Below are 15,239 nucleotides of genomic sequence, written 5' to 3'. Positions count from 1 at the left end.
GAGTGGGGGTACTTGTGGGAGGTGCTGGAAAGGTTTGGGTTTGGGAAGGGGTTTGTCAGATGGGTGAGGTTATATGAGGCCCCGATGGCGAGCGTGGCCACGAATAGAAGGAGATCGGAGTACTTTCGGTTCTACCCTTGTCCCTCTTGCTCTTTGCGCTGGCAATCGAACCCCTGGCCATGGCGTTGAGGGAGTCGAGGGACTGGTGCGGGGTGGGGAGGAGCACCGATTGTCGCTTTATGCAGATGACTTATTGCTATATGTGGCGGACCTAGTGGGGGGAATGCCGGAGGTGATGAAGATTCTCAGGGAATTTGGGGACTTCTCAGGGTACAAGTTTCGGTGGGTTGGGTTGAAGGGACGTGTACATGTGTTCTTTGGTTATGACGGGTGTTAATCTATTTCTTCTTTTTTGTATTTACCGGGGGGGGGGTTTGCTGTTTCTTGTTTTTCTTAGTTGTTAATATTTTTTGTTAATATTTTCTGTTATTGATATTTTGTGAAAATCTGAATAAAAATTATTAAATTAAAATGAGAATATACACTGATTACACAAGTGTTCAGTTCCATTCATAATTTCTCAGATAATGAGGCAATCAATGTCCACATGTTGTCAGACATGGGCAATATTCGGGGTTGGACTGATTTTTTAGTGGCAAGTTACATTTGTGCCTTACAAGTGTCAGGTTATGCTCAGCCTAAACACGAGAGTGTGGCCTGTTGACAGTCAATGGCATTACCATCACTGAATACCCCATCATCAATATTGTGGAGGCTACCACTGACCAGAAACTTAAGAGCCACATATATACCGCCACTGCGAGAGCAGGACAAAGGCTGGGTATTCTGCATCTCCTGGACTCACCTCCTGGCTTCCCCAAAGCGTTTACACCATGAGTAACCCCCAGTAATGTTTGAAGTCTAATTTGCAGTGTATTATGGATGGTTGTTTTTACTGTATTGAACCCAATCTTTGTAAACCTATGTTTTTGAAAATAATAGCATTATGGCCATATTTCGGTGGAAAATACCAAGAACTCAATTTAATACTTGAATTAAATTTTTAAATTGTGCAAAGAAGTTGGGTTTCAAAACTGAAGAGAAATTTAATTAAACACTTTTTTAAAAATGTTAAAGTAGGTGTGTGTATCTCTCTTTCTCTGTGTAGTGGTCTCATTTGGTCAATGTTAAGCATGTGGCATTGGTCTCATGCTTTGTGGGAATTCATCATGTTCATTTTCTCAGTAAACTCTGAAAATTCAAGTTGAGCCAGCAATCTCTTCAAATGTCAGTGTGACCACAAACATAAAAATATTCACAAAACAAATATTTAAAATAATTGTACATAAATGTATTTTTGGAGATGACGTTATCTAGCTTGGATAAAAAACAGGATGTTGCTGTAATGGGATCATGTTCAGTGTTTGTGTTCATTATATTGGAAGTTTAAGAACTGTTTATAACTTATACTTAGATTGTTTAATTGAAATGCTTAATGAGTTTTCATTGACCTGTAAATAATTGATTTAAAATTTCTAATGAATCATGCAGATATGGATTAATTTACTTCCACTTGTTTAAGCCTGACCTTTTCTTAAATGCTGAACATTGCAAAGAGCAAGCTAATGAAAATAAATTGTAATTTTTTGGGGTTTCCATTGCTCAATCAGAAGCAGCAGTGCACATTTTTCTAATGTACTCTATTTAAAACCAACTGTGATGGTTTGGTCAAACTTGCTGCACTTACAGGGAAAGAGCTGGAGTTTGCTCTGCCAATCTAGGAGCATAGGAACGGGAATAGGCCATTCAGCCCCTCGGGCCTGCTCTGCCATGCAATGAGATCATGGCTGATCTGTGGCCATATCCCTTAATATCTTTGCTTAACAAAGATTTATCGATCTCAGATTTAAAATTAACAACTGATCTAGCATCAATTGCCATTTGTGGAAGAGAGTTCCAAACCTCTTTGTGTAGACGTGCTTCCTAATATCTCTCCTGAATGGTCTGGTCCTAACCTTTAGACTGTGCCCCCTAAACCTTTTAAATTCCAGAGAAAACAGGCTAGAATTTGTATAATCTCTTCTACTTTAACCCCTGACGTCCAGGTATCATTCTTGTAAACCTACGTTGCACTCCCTCGTGGCCAAAATGTCCTTCCTAAGGTATGGTGCTCAGATCTGCTCCCAGTGCTCTAAGTGGGGTTCTAACCAGAGTTTTGTAAGCTTTAGCATACCTTCTGTGTTCATATACTCTGTCCTCTAGATATGAAGGCTAGCATTCCATTAGCCATGGTGTCTGAGTACTCTTCTCCATGTATTATTGTCTGTGCTCACTTGAGCATTGAAATCACCAAGAATAATGGGCAGGATTCTCTGGTCCATCAGCCGGGTGTTCCTTGGCAGTGTGCCGTCGCCAGCAGCTGGATTCTCCCTTCCCACCACCTGCCAACGGGATTTCCCATTGTGGCCACCCCATGGCACCGGGAAATCCGCAGGCCTGGATGCACTGCCGGCGGAAAGGAGAAAACGGCCAGCGGAGAATCCCACCCAATGAGTTTGTCCTGGTGAGGCTCACCTCCAGTTATTTTGCTGAGGTCATCACAAAATGTTATTGTTGGAGCATAGGCCCAAATGAATGTTGCATGCTGGTTACTGGTGAGAATTAAACAAAGAACCATGAGACAATCACTGACCCCTGTAGGAGGTCAGTCAAGCTTGCGTATCAGATCGAATGGAATGTAGAGACTGGTCCCTGGACATGTCAATCCAGTTACATACGTAGTCTGCAACAATCGTCTAGTTGAGACTTCTCAGCAAGCCTAGTTTTGCTGAGGGCAGCTAAATGTTTCATCAGCTTAAAATACTGGCTGTGAGGTCTGTTCTGTGCTCTGGTCTCGTATTGTTGTCGAGAAGAGTTTTGACATTCCATGAATCGAGCTTCATATGATAGCTGGTCGTCGTCTTTAAATTTTGTCTGTGGTAAATGGCTAACCAGACAGGAGCGGTAACTTGACAGATGTAGGGAGTGAAGGTTGTGTTAAGGGTTTTGTTTCCTTCCCCTTCCCTTTATAGGCAGCTAACACTGCATTTGTGCAATGTGTGCCACAACAGAGCAGCTGAAAGGTTTCAAATTTCATTTTAGAGTTGTCCTTCTAGATGAGCTGCTAAGCAGTCTGAAGAATCACATCTATCCTTGACACAACCGTCCAGTCCACTGGCACTATTTGTGATCTTCATCAACACACCCTTCTGTTCAGTACAGATTTGCTATCATCGGAGTATTCTCTGCAATAACACAAAATGAGACTTGTCAGCCAGTGTATACATCGCTAGTTAACCTACAGCTGCGAGTTTTTAAATCAGAGTTGTCTTCTCCTAGGTAGACTGTCAATTTAGGCTGACAAGCTCTGCCAATTTAGAGTTGTTTGGTTTAGAGAAGCCAAACACTCGTTTCACATCTCTTCCAAACCAGGCAGAAGGGGTTTGATTAGCAGAGGCTATTTGAAACGCTGACCATATAGGAACGTTTTGTGGATGAAGGGCACCTCAACTGTCTTCACCATCCTGGCATTTCCAAACCACTTCCATACCACAACACCCTGGAAGAGCTTCTTTCAATCCTTAAGACTTGTGCAAGGTTACTAACAGCTGCTTGTTGATCCTCTGCTTTTGCCTCAGAATACTTTGGCCTGACAATAAGTCTGAAGAAGACAGAAATCTTATATCACCCTGTCCCTGGCAACTTATTCCAAGATCCAACAGTCACTATCAACACACCCTTCTGTTCAGTACAGATTTGCTATCATAGGAGTATTCTCTGCAATAACACAAGACTGGATGATAAAATCAACCATTGCTTGGTTAAGCAAAAGCAATCTCAGCATTTGGTCAAAGGGCCTCTTCTGCACTATTATTTGTGCTTGCAGACCTTGGATGGAGCTTCTGGAGTACAGTATTACCCAGAACAAAAATCAAATCTAGTATGCAGCAATTTTTACATCACTTCTTTATGGGTGCGAGACTTGGACAACCAGTTGGCATCACAGAAAGCTATTAGAGGCATTCCATCTCTGCTGCAAATAGATCTCCGACAGCAGAACAAAGTCCCCAACCCTCAGGTTCTTACAAAGTGCTACATACCCAGAATCGCGAACTTGCTTCTTGGAGCTTAGCATCGTTGAGTCAATCATGTGGTTCACATGGAGGATTCCTGCAAACAAAGGCAAAGAGGACATTCCAAATTTAAGTATAAAGACAACCTGAAAGTCAGCCTCAGGACTTACAGGGTGGATCTCAATATAAGGGGGGTTGCGGGGGGGAAACAGCGTTGGATAGACCCAAATGGGTCAACACTATTCAAGATAATATATTTTTCTCAGCACCCTATCTACCATATTAAATATTCATTCCCTCCGGCAGTGACACATGATGGCAGTAATGTGTGTCATCCACAAAAAGCATGTCTTCAACAGCACCTTCCTGTCCCAAGACCTGTACTACGTAGAAGAACAAGGGCAACAGGCACTAGGGGAGCCACCGCATGCAAGTTCCACTCCAAGCCACACAGCATCCTGACTTGGAACTATATTCTCGTTCCCACACTGTTGTTCCCTGGACAGCTCTCTGGGTGTACCTACCCTCATGGACTGCTGTGGTTCAAGAGGGTTGCTCAGCAATACAAATTCCAGAAGGTAACTTGGGATTAACAAAAAATGCCAGCTTTGCCAGTGGTGCTTACATTACATTATGAAATTTAAAAAAAACTCACAAATATCATGGGTATGCAAGATTTACACAAAATCCCTCTCCTATAATAAATATGCTGCTAATTGCATTTGTTTCTTTTCTGTAATTTTTCAGTGAGTTAAAAACTGTCATGCTCACAAAAGTGTGCATTTCAAATTGAGAGCATTTATTGATTGATTTGATTGATTGATTTATTGAGACATATAATGAAGTACAGGTGAAAAGGATTTTTCTGCGGCCAAGGGGACGTACACAGTACGTACGCAGTAGACAAAAAGAATAATCAACAAAGTACATCGACAAATAAGTAATTGTTCTCAAATCTCAAGGCATTTAGCCTTGGCATGACTGAAATTGTGTGGTGCAAAACGGTATAAAAAGGTATTTCTATTCATCTAGCCAATACCTGGTGATTAGGTTACAAGTCTTTGTTCAATTTTCTATTTCGATAGATTGAAAGTTTTGATCGCAATATATTTTTCCTTTAGACTGGAATTTGATGATGAAGATGGAGAAGGGCCGAGCAAATTTTCAAGGTAAGTGGATTGGAGTAAATGGATTGAGACTATTGAAGCGTTTGCCATGGAATGCCAAATCTGAAATTGCCCTGTACATTGTGGGCAGGTTTACTGGTATTTCACCTGAAATGACAAGCTCTGTTTATTATAAAATAGCCTTTTTACCGTGGTCACTAAATGGTCTGCATGTAGCGATAGTTAATAAACAATGAGTTGACAAACAATTGGCAGCATTTGGGTGGTGGAAAAGCGCTTCTTTTGAATTGGTGATCAGCAGCAAATTGCATTTATAGAGCACTTTTAACATAGTAAAAGGACCCAAGGTTCAGGAGTGACATCAAACAGAATTTGATACTAAGACACTTGAGGAAAATATCAGGCCAGCTGGTCAAGGAGATGGGTTTCAAGGAGTGTCTTAAAAAACGGAGAAAGAAGTAGAGATGATTAGGGAGGTATCTGAAAGCATGGCTGCCAATGGAGGAGTGATGAAAACCGAGGATGCGCAAGATTCCAAAATTGGAAGAGTGCGGAAGCAGAGAAAGTTCTAGGTCTGGTGGATTACAGAAGGGCGAGGCCCTGAGGGGTTTGATAAACAGAGATGTGGTTTTTAAAATACTGGGAGCCAGTGTGGATCAGTGAGCATTGGGATAATGGGTGAACGAGACTTGAGAAGATGGACTAGGAAAACATTAGAATAGCCAAGTTTAGGGATACAATGAGGAGTGAGGGGAACGAAGACTTGGCTTCTGTCCTCCCAATATTTAATTGCAGTAAATTTCAGCTCATTCAGTACTGCGTGTCAGGAAAGCAGTGTGACAAATCCGAGGTAGTGAGTGTGGGTGCTGTTGAAATACGCGTGGAACTGATGAGTTTTGAGACGTCATCTCTGAAAAGCAACATATAGATGAGGAAACAGGAGGGGACTAAGGATAGTACCTTGGAAGCTCCGGAGGTAATGGTGTAGAAGCAGGCTAAGGTTATGTTTCTTCATAGCCAGGGAATCACCTGCAATAGTTTCCTTTCCAACTCCCACAATGTTACCTCCGGTGCCCTTTATTTCTCAGGTATACTTGCCCTCAGCAACATTATCTGAAAGTGTATGAAATCCATCCCTCGACGTGCCAATTGTCTGAGGCTGTGCCAGACTGTTTGCAACTTGGTGTCATATTTGTCCCCGTGATGAGCTTCCATCATCAAGACTGTCTAGTTCCATTTGCTATGTTGCCTGGCTACATACTTGTCTTAGTTCATCTGCTGAAACCCTTATCCATGCATTTGTTACCTCAAGACTTGACTATTCCAATGAAATACTGGCCAGCCTTCTACGTTCTATTGTCTAAGTTTGAGGTTACCAAAACTCTGCTACCCATATCCTTACCTGCACCAAATCCATCATTCCTGTGCTCACTGACTTACATTGGCTCCCAGTTAAGCAAAGCCCCAACTTGAATATTCTCATCCTTGTTTCCACTTTTTCTGTGGATTCACTCATACCTCACTCCTGTAATCTCCTCCAGCTCCACAAATCCCAGAGATATATGAACTTGTCCTTAAGTGGAACAACGCTATATTTTTATTCAAATTTAAAAGTGATACCTGTTCCACATATCCAGTGTATTTTTAAAAATAGCATATTTTTGAATCTGGGAAATTGTTGTGAGGTGTAATGCTCTGATTGCTTCTCCACAATGCTATGTACTGGTTTCTGGATAGGCAAGAACTTTCTCCCAGCTCTTTGCATACCTTGCTTAATATTGACTATAAGGAGGTGCATAAGGTCAACGGACGCAGAAACATCCCTTGAGTATATGTTTTTAAGGTTTTTGAATGCATTTGTTAAGCACATTACTTTGATTGTTCTATATGGTCTCTGTAACCACAGTGCATGTGTAAAATGTTTGTACAACCTTCCGTGACATTGTACAGATGGTGGTTTCTAATTCTAAGTACTATATCATTGAGCTTATAGTTTTGTACTGACATGCAGTGATTATTATTTTTGCTAATACACAATGTACATAGATTTGTTTTTAATTCCTGTTGTGTTCACTGTGTTTTTTTTTGTAGGTATGCAGATCAGATCGTTGATGATAAAGAAAAAGGTACAAGGTAGGAGTAACCCTACTGGGTTTAGCAATGAGCCAGGGCAAGCTGTTTCATCCTCTTCCCACAAAGCCAATCTACTCTTTGTAGCATAGAGAGTTGATTTTGCTTCCAGGTTAGTATTTTTAAAAAATAATTGTTATTCTGATTTTTACAAAATATCAAGAACAGAAAATAGTAACAACTGAGAAAACAAAAAAGAGCAACCCCCCCCTCGCCTGCTGCTGCTGCTGCTGGCCATTTTCCCTACCGTTCTCTTTCGCCTCCTGCTCTCCCGGCTCCACTGCTACCCCAGATATTGCGAGTCCCCAGCCTGGATTGACCCTGGTTCCTACCACCCTCGACACCGTGCTTGCTACCCCTTCCAAAATTCCCCCAGCGCTGGGCATGCCGCTGGGCATGCCCAGAACATATGGGCATGGTTCGCTGGGCTCCCCGAGCACCTAGTACACCTGTCCTCTCCCCCAAAGAACCTACTCAGCCTCGTCCTGGTCATATGAGCCCCATGTAGCACCTTGGACTGTATGAGGCTAAGCCTCGCACAAGAAGAGGAGGAGTTTACTCTTTCCAGAGCATCCGCCCACGTCCCCTCCTCAATCTTCTCACCCAGCTCCTCTTCCCATTTACACTTCAGCTCCTCCACCGAGGCCTCGTCTACCTCCTGCATCACTTGGTACAAGTCCGAAATCCTCCCCGCTCCAACCCACGACCCCGAGAGCACCCTGTCCTGGACCCCACACGGGGGCAACAGAGGGAACTTCGCCACCTGCTGTCTGGCAAACGCCCTTACCTGCATGTACCTAAAGATGTTCCCCGGGGGAGCCCGAACTTCCCCTCTAACTCACCCAGGCTTGCAAACTTCCCGTCTACTAACAGGCCCCTCAACCTCCTAACACCTGCCCTGTGCCAACTCAGGAACCCGCCATCAATTCTCCCTGGAACAAACCGGTGGTTCCCTCGTATCGGGGACCCCATCGAGACCCCCACCTCCCCCCTGTGAAGTCTCCATTGCCCCTAAATTCTGAGGGTAGCCGCCACCACCGGGCTCGTGGTATACCTCGTTGGAGGGAAAGGCAGCGGCGCCGTTGCCAGCGCCTCCAGGCTCGTGCCCACACAGGATGCCATCTCCATCCTCTTCCATGCTGCCCCTTCCCCGTCCATTACCCACTTACGCACCATCGCTGCATTGGCAGCCCAATAGTACTCACAGAGGTTGGGCAGCGCCAGCCCCCCCCCCATCCCTGCCCTGCTTCAAAAACACCCTTCTTACCCTCGGGGTCCCATGCGCCCACACAAACCCCGTAATGCTCCTGTTGACCCTCCTAAAAAAGGCCTTCGGGATAAGGATGGGGAGGCACTGGAACAGGAACAAAAACCTCGGGAGCACCGTCATCTTGACTGACTGCACACTGCCCGCCAGCGACAGCGGCAACTTGTCCCATCTTTTAAACTCCTCCTCCATTTGCTCCACCAGCCTTGTAAGATTAAGTTTGTGTAGGGCCCCCAGCTCCTGGCCACCTGGACTCCCAGGTACCTAAAGCTCCTCTCCGCCCTTTTTAGTGGGAACCTACCAATCCCCTCCTCCTGATCCCCCGGGTGCATGACGAACAGCTCGCTCTTACCCAGGTTGAGCTTGTACCCTGAGAAGTTCCCAAATTCCCTGAGAATCTTCATCACCTCCGGCATTCCCCCCACCAGGTCCGCCACATATAACAATAAGTCATCTGCATAAAGCGACACTCGGTGCTCCTCCCCACCCCGCACCAGTCCCCTCCAGTTCCTCGTCTCCCTCAACGCCATGGCCAGGGGTTTGATTGCCAACGCAAAGAGCAGGGGGGACAAGGGACACCCATGTCTCGTCCCTCGGTATAACTGAAAGTACTCCGATCTCCTCCTATCCGTGGCCATGCTCGCCATCGGGGCCTCATATAACAGCCTCACCCATCTGACAAACCCCTCCCCAAATCCAAACCTTTCTAGCACCTCGCACAAGTACCCCCACTCAACCCTATCAAAGGCCTTCTCCGCATCTAACGCCACCACTATCTCCGCTTCCCCCGCTACCGACGGCATCATTATAACATTCACGAGCCTCCGTATGTTGGTGTTCAGCTGCCTTCCCTTCACGAACCCCGTCTGATCCTCATGGATGACCCGCGGCACACAGTCCTCTATCCTTGTGGCCAAGATCTTTGCCAACAGCTTGGCGTCTACATTTAACAGCGAGATCGGCCTGTATGACCTACACTGCAGGGGGTCCTTGTCCCGCTTAAGGATCAAGGAAATCAGCGCCCGGGACATAGTCGGGGACAAAGGCCCCCACTCCCGTGTCTCGTTGAAGGTCCTAATCAACAGGGGACCCAGCAGGTCTGCATACGTTTTATAGAATTCGACCGGGAACCCATCCGACCCCGGCGCCTGCCCCGACTGCATGCTCCCTATCCCTTTGACCAGCTCCTCCAGCTCAATCGGCGCCCCCAGTCCCTCCAACTGCCCCTCCTCCACCCTCGGGAATCTCAGCCGGTCCAAGAAGCGCCCCATTCCCCCCCCCTCCTCTGGGGGTTCAGACCGATACAATTCCTCGTAAAAGTCCCTGAATACCCCATTGATGCCTATCCCCCTTCGCACTACATTCCCTCCCCTATCCTTAACAGCATCCTACTTGCCTTTTCCCCATATTCATACACCGCTCCCTGTGCCTTCCTCCACTGAGCTTCCGCCTTTCTGATGGTCAGCAGGTCTAACTTGGCCTGAAGACTACGCCGCTCCCCCAGCAATCCCTCCTCCGGAGCCTCCGCGTATCTCCTATCCACCCTCACCAACTCCCCCACCAGCCTCTCCCTCTCTCTCTGCTCTCTCCTCTCGCAATGGGCTCGGATGGAGATCAACTTCCCTCTAACCACGCCTTCAATGCCTCCCAGATCATCCCCACTCGGAGCTCCCCATTATCATTGGCCTCCAGGTACCTCTCGCTACATCTTCGAACCCGCCTGCCCACCTCCTCATCTGCCAGCAGCCCCACCTCCAAGCGCCAAAGTGGGCGCTGGTCTCTCTCCTCCTCCAGCTCGAGGTCCACCCAGTGTGGGGCATGATTCGAAATGGCTATCGCCGAATATTCGGCATCCTCCACCCTCAAAATCAGCCCCCTGCTCATAATAAAAAAATCGATCCGGGAATAGGCCTTATGCACATGGGAGAAGTATGAAAACTCCCTGGCCCTCGGCCTCGCAAACCTCCAAGGATCCACCACTCCCATCTGGTCCATGAACCTCCTCAACACCTTAGCCGCCGCTGGCCTCCTACCCGTCTTGGACCTGGATCGATCCAGTGGCGGATCCAGCACTGTATTGAAGTCCCCCCCCATTATCAGGCCCCCCGTCTCCAGATCTGGAATGCGGCCCAACATGCGCCACATAAAACCCACATCGTCCCAGTTCGGGGCGTATACGTTAACCAGCACCACCCGCTTCCCCTGCAGCTTGCCGCTCACCATCACATACCTCCCGCTGCTGTCCGCCACCACATTTGACGCCTCAAATGACACCCTCTTTCCCACCAGGATTGCCACCCCCTGATTTTTTGCATCCAGCCCTGAATGAAACGCTTGGCCTACCTATCCCTTCCTCAATCTAACCTGGTTCGCCATCTTCACGTGCGTCTCCTGAAGCATGGCCACGTCCTCCTTCAGCCCCTTCAGGTGCGTAAACACGCGGGCCCGTTTGACCGGCTCATTCAGTCCCCTCACATTCCGGGTTATCAGCCGGATCAGGGGGCAGGGAGCTGACTAGCCGACTAGCCATAACCCTTCCTCTGCCCGCCACTTGCCCGCGCCACCTGCTCGGCCCGTTCCCCACGGCGGCAAACCCCCATCTCGACCCCCCCTGCATACTCCAGCTCCTTCCTTGCCATTCCAGCAGCAACCCGGAACCCCCCCCAAGCTAGGACCTCCCCTAGCCGCGTTACTCCCTCCATAGTACTCCCGTAAGCCTGCTGACTCCTGCTGACCCCAGCAACTCCCGCCACTCCTCCGACCCCTCCCAGCGTGGGGCTACCCCTCCTCCCCAGTGCCTACCAGCAGGCTCTCCTCCTCCCCCTCCCGCTCTCACGCGGGAATAAAGCCCTCGCTTCCCAGCTCCGACCCCGCCCCCATCAACCCTCAGCATGGGAAAAAGCCCGCGCTTTCCACCTGCCCGACCCCGCCTCCTCTAAAGCAGCTCCTATTGTCAGCCCAATCCCCTCGCGGGGCCCCAGCCCCCTTTCCCACCATCAGCTCCCCACACACTGCAAGTCTACCCCCCTCCTCGAGCCCATCCACCGAACCCACGCAAAAATACAGTGCCCCACCCGCCCTGAAAACGACACAGAACCAGCATTAAACAGAAACCCCCCCTCAGAAAATATCACAGTTACATGCAGACTCCCGCACCCAACCCTCAGTTTGAGTCCAACTTCTCGGCCTGCACAAAGGCCCACGCCTCCTCCGGGGACTCGAAGTAAAAGTGTTGGTTCTTGTAGGTGACCCACAAACGCGCCGGCTGCAACATGCCAAACTTCACTCCTTTTCTGTGCAGCACCCCCTTCGTCCGGTTGTACCCGGCCCTCCGCTTAGCCACCTCCACACTCCAGTCCTGGTAGATCCGTACCACCGCATTCTCCCACCTGCTACTCCGCTCCTTCTTGGCCCACCTGAGCACACACTCCCGGTCAGCAAACCGGTGGAACCGCACCAGCACCGCCCGTGGCGGCTCATTTGGCTTGGGCCTTCTTGCCAGTATTCTGTGGGCCCCCTCCAGCTCCAGGGGCCCCTGGAAGGACCCAACTCCCATCAGCGAATTCAGCAGGACGACCACGTAGGCCCCCAGGTCTGACCCCTCTAGCCCCTCCGGAAGGCCCAGGATCCGCAAATCTTTCCGCCTCGACCGGTTCTCCATCTCCTCGAACCGCTCCTGCCATTTTTTATGGAGCGCCTCATGCATCTCCACCTTTAACGCGAGGGCTGAGGCCTCATCCTCTCTTTCAGAGGCCTGCTGTCGGATCTCCCAGATTGCCACCCCCGGGCTGTCTGAGTCTCCAGCAGCTTGTCGGTGGAAGCCTTCAACGGCTCTAGCAACTCCGCTTTGAGCTCCCGGAAGCAGTGCTGGAGAGTTTCCTGCTGCTCCTGCGCCCACTGCCTCCATGCCTCTTGGTCTCCGCCGGCCGCCATCTTGTGCTTCTTCCCTCGCTTTTGCTTTGGCGCTGCCACCGCTATCTTGCTCGCCCCACTCCTGGTCCAGGCCATATACTGCTGGGGAAATGCTGCTGACTCCTTCCCACGTCGGGAACTGTCGAAAAAGTACCGCTGGGGGCCCTGAAAAGAGCCCAAAAGTCCGTTCCTGGCGGGATCTGCCGAATGTGCGGCTTAGCTCCGCATAGCCACAACCGGAAGTCTGCTTCCAGGTTAGTTGATGACAACATTGCTGATGACGAGAAAAGCTGGGCAGGTAGGAAAAAAACAAAAGTCACCCAAAACAATTTTAATATCTGTTCTTAAATCTTGTTCAAGTCAGCAAATTTTATAGATGAGAAACATACAGCCATTATTTTCAGAAGGAAAACTTCTGTCTATTGCAAGCGCAGTAACCACCATAGAATATTGTGAAAGCTCTAATCATATGATGTTACTTGTTGTCAATAACTATTGCAAGATATAAATGTGATTATATGCATTGAATTACCTAATAGAACCTGATTAAGTTTCCATTAAAGGAGTAAAGATATACAATACCATCAGTGTTTCCGTGAGCATATAATGAGAGTAATCTTGATTCCCAAGATGATTTCTTGGTTGAGTTCAATGTTGAATCAGATCTTTTGGAATATCACATAATGCCATTTTTTCACAATGTATAAAGGTATTTATCGTTGTAATATTACTTGTTGCATAGCATACAAGCTTTGGTGGATTGCGTTTGGTTATCTGTCAAAGGGATTTTATGAATTCATTAGAATAACTTTCTGATCTCTGGTGACTATCTTGAACTGAATAACCTCAAATATTTTGGTATTTTTACTGTAGATTCGAACAGCCACATTTGATTCATCAGCTTGACTCAGTCATTAGCACGGGTGCCTCTGGTTCTAAAAGTTAAGAGTTCAAGACTCAGTTGCAGGCAATGAATACATAGTCTGGGCTGACTTTTCAGTTAGAGTGCTGATGGAATTCTGCATTGTCAGTAGCCTTTTGAATCTTGTGTTAAACTGAGGTTTTGTCTGCCTTTCCCTATGGTGGCACCATTTGGAAAAGGACCAGAGAGTTTTTCTGATATGCAAAAATCCTCCCATTAACAGTTGCACCAAAACTGGTTAATTTTTCATTTCTTTTGTTCCTTTTTTTAAATATAGATTTTGCTATGTATAGTGTTTTTTGCCTACACAACAGTCATACATTCATAGCCATTCATTATATGGGTAGCTGTTTGAGAGTTGTGATGTGATGCTATATAAATGCGGGCTTTGCTTACCTGCTTCCATGAACTGCTCTCCAAGCAAAAGTTTGCATTTTATAACTTCTCCATTTGGTTTAATTTTTGAGGTGGTTTACAATACTGTTCTAAAAATTAAATAGTTTAATCATGTGCACAGAAGATGCAGTGTATGATCTGATGGGATACAAAGTGTAACTGTGAGTTATAAGCTCTGTTACCGTCAATGACAGCCATCACAGTCCAGTACTCATTCGATTTACCTGAACGCAATTTTGTTTGTCACATAGAATAATGTTCTGGTATAAAAGTCAAGATATTCATTTTAAAAAGTCCTGAGAATTTGTTTTGGTGGAAGGCCAATATAATGTAAAAGTAAACTAGTTCAGTCATTTGTTGAAATAAATGGAAAGGTATGCAGTGTGTGAGGAGAAAGTGCATTTGCCAGTATTTTTTGTAAAATTGTAAAATTGCTTGTGCAAAATTATGAAAGTCAATAATTGTTTTTAAATTATGTTGTTTACATGCTTCATTTATATAGGGAATTAGGCATTCTGAAGTAAGTACTATACAAATAAGAAATATGCAAATACTTTTATTTAGAATGAATTGATGACTTAAATTTCAGTTACACAATTTTGTGAAGTGCTTTTCATGTTTAAAGTGAAATCAGCTTGATGTCTGTTACAAATTGTAGAGCTGCCATAGACATTCTCACAAGCTCATTGGCACAAGTCACTTCCATAAATGGATCTCATGCTGTTTATGTTCTGGAGTTAACTTGCACTACCAAATACCCCTCTCTGTAATTGTTTCATCCTCCTGGTTTACACTAGTCATACAAACTGGGCAGCATGTGCTTGCATTTATTTAACCTTTCAGTAAGTGGAACTGATGAACTCTCTGGTAAGACAAAATAGATGATAAATCAAGAAGCTGGTTTATCTTGCAGATGATGGGTGACTGAGTAAATGTAGAAATTCTAGACTTTCTTATTTACCAACACCAAACAGCAAAACCAAATACTGTAGCATCTGAATAGCAAATTAAATATTCACTTTTTGTTTTATTTCCCTGGGGGTGTGCTTGTAGTTGGGTAAACTAAATTCCTAGGTCAAGCAAAGACCTTTCTATCAACCTTCATTAGCCCTGACTAACCCTGAATGCGTATTTTTTTCTACCATTGCTCTTAACGAAGCAGATCACTTTGGTAACTACCTTGCTGAGCTCAAACGAATTGAGTCATCTCAACTAGGATAGGAGTGAATTATGACTGAAATGTCAGAACTTACTTTCATTATCTGGAGCATGCTGGTTGAGACATTTTGTCTGGGGCCTATATAGTCAAGCCCCACTGTCCTCTTAATTAACCTTTTGAGAAGTTTCTTTAATTCCAGCATTATTAACATTAT

General features: G+C 46.3%; 1 protein-coding gene across 3 annotated transcripts in view; it reads left to right on the top strand.

The window, feature by feature from the left end:
- arnt2 (aryl-hydrocarbon receptor nuclear translocator 2) overlaps window positions 1–15,239 on the top strand; it is a 379,980-nt gene that overhangs the window by 33,019 nt on the left and 331,722 nt on the right. For 2 of the 3 annotated variants that reach the window (XM_038814347.1, XM_038814350.1), the window contains exons 2-3: window positions 5,234–5,281; window positions 14,369–14,386. In XM_038814347.1, coding sequence (XP_038670275.1) covers window positions 5,234–5,281; window positions 14,369–14,386 — 66 coding nt within the window. The remainder of the gene's footprint in view (window positions 1–5,233; window positions 5,282–14,368; window positions 14,387–15,239) is intronic. The other variant, XM_038814349.1, reaches the window with a different exon arrangement.

The sequence above is a fragment of the Scyliorhinus canicula genome, chromosome 12 (assembly GCF_902713615.1).
Source record: "Scyliorhinus canicula chromosome 12, sScyCan1.1, whole genome shotgun sequence".
NCBI classification, from domain to species: Eukaryota; Metazoa; Chordata; class Chondrichthyes; order Carcharhiniformes; family Scyliorhinidae; genus Scyliorhinus; species Scyliorhinus canicula.
Note: the sequence above shows the minus strand (reverse complement) of the source record. Positions and strands in the feature narration are given on the sequence as shown.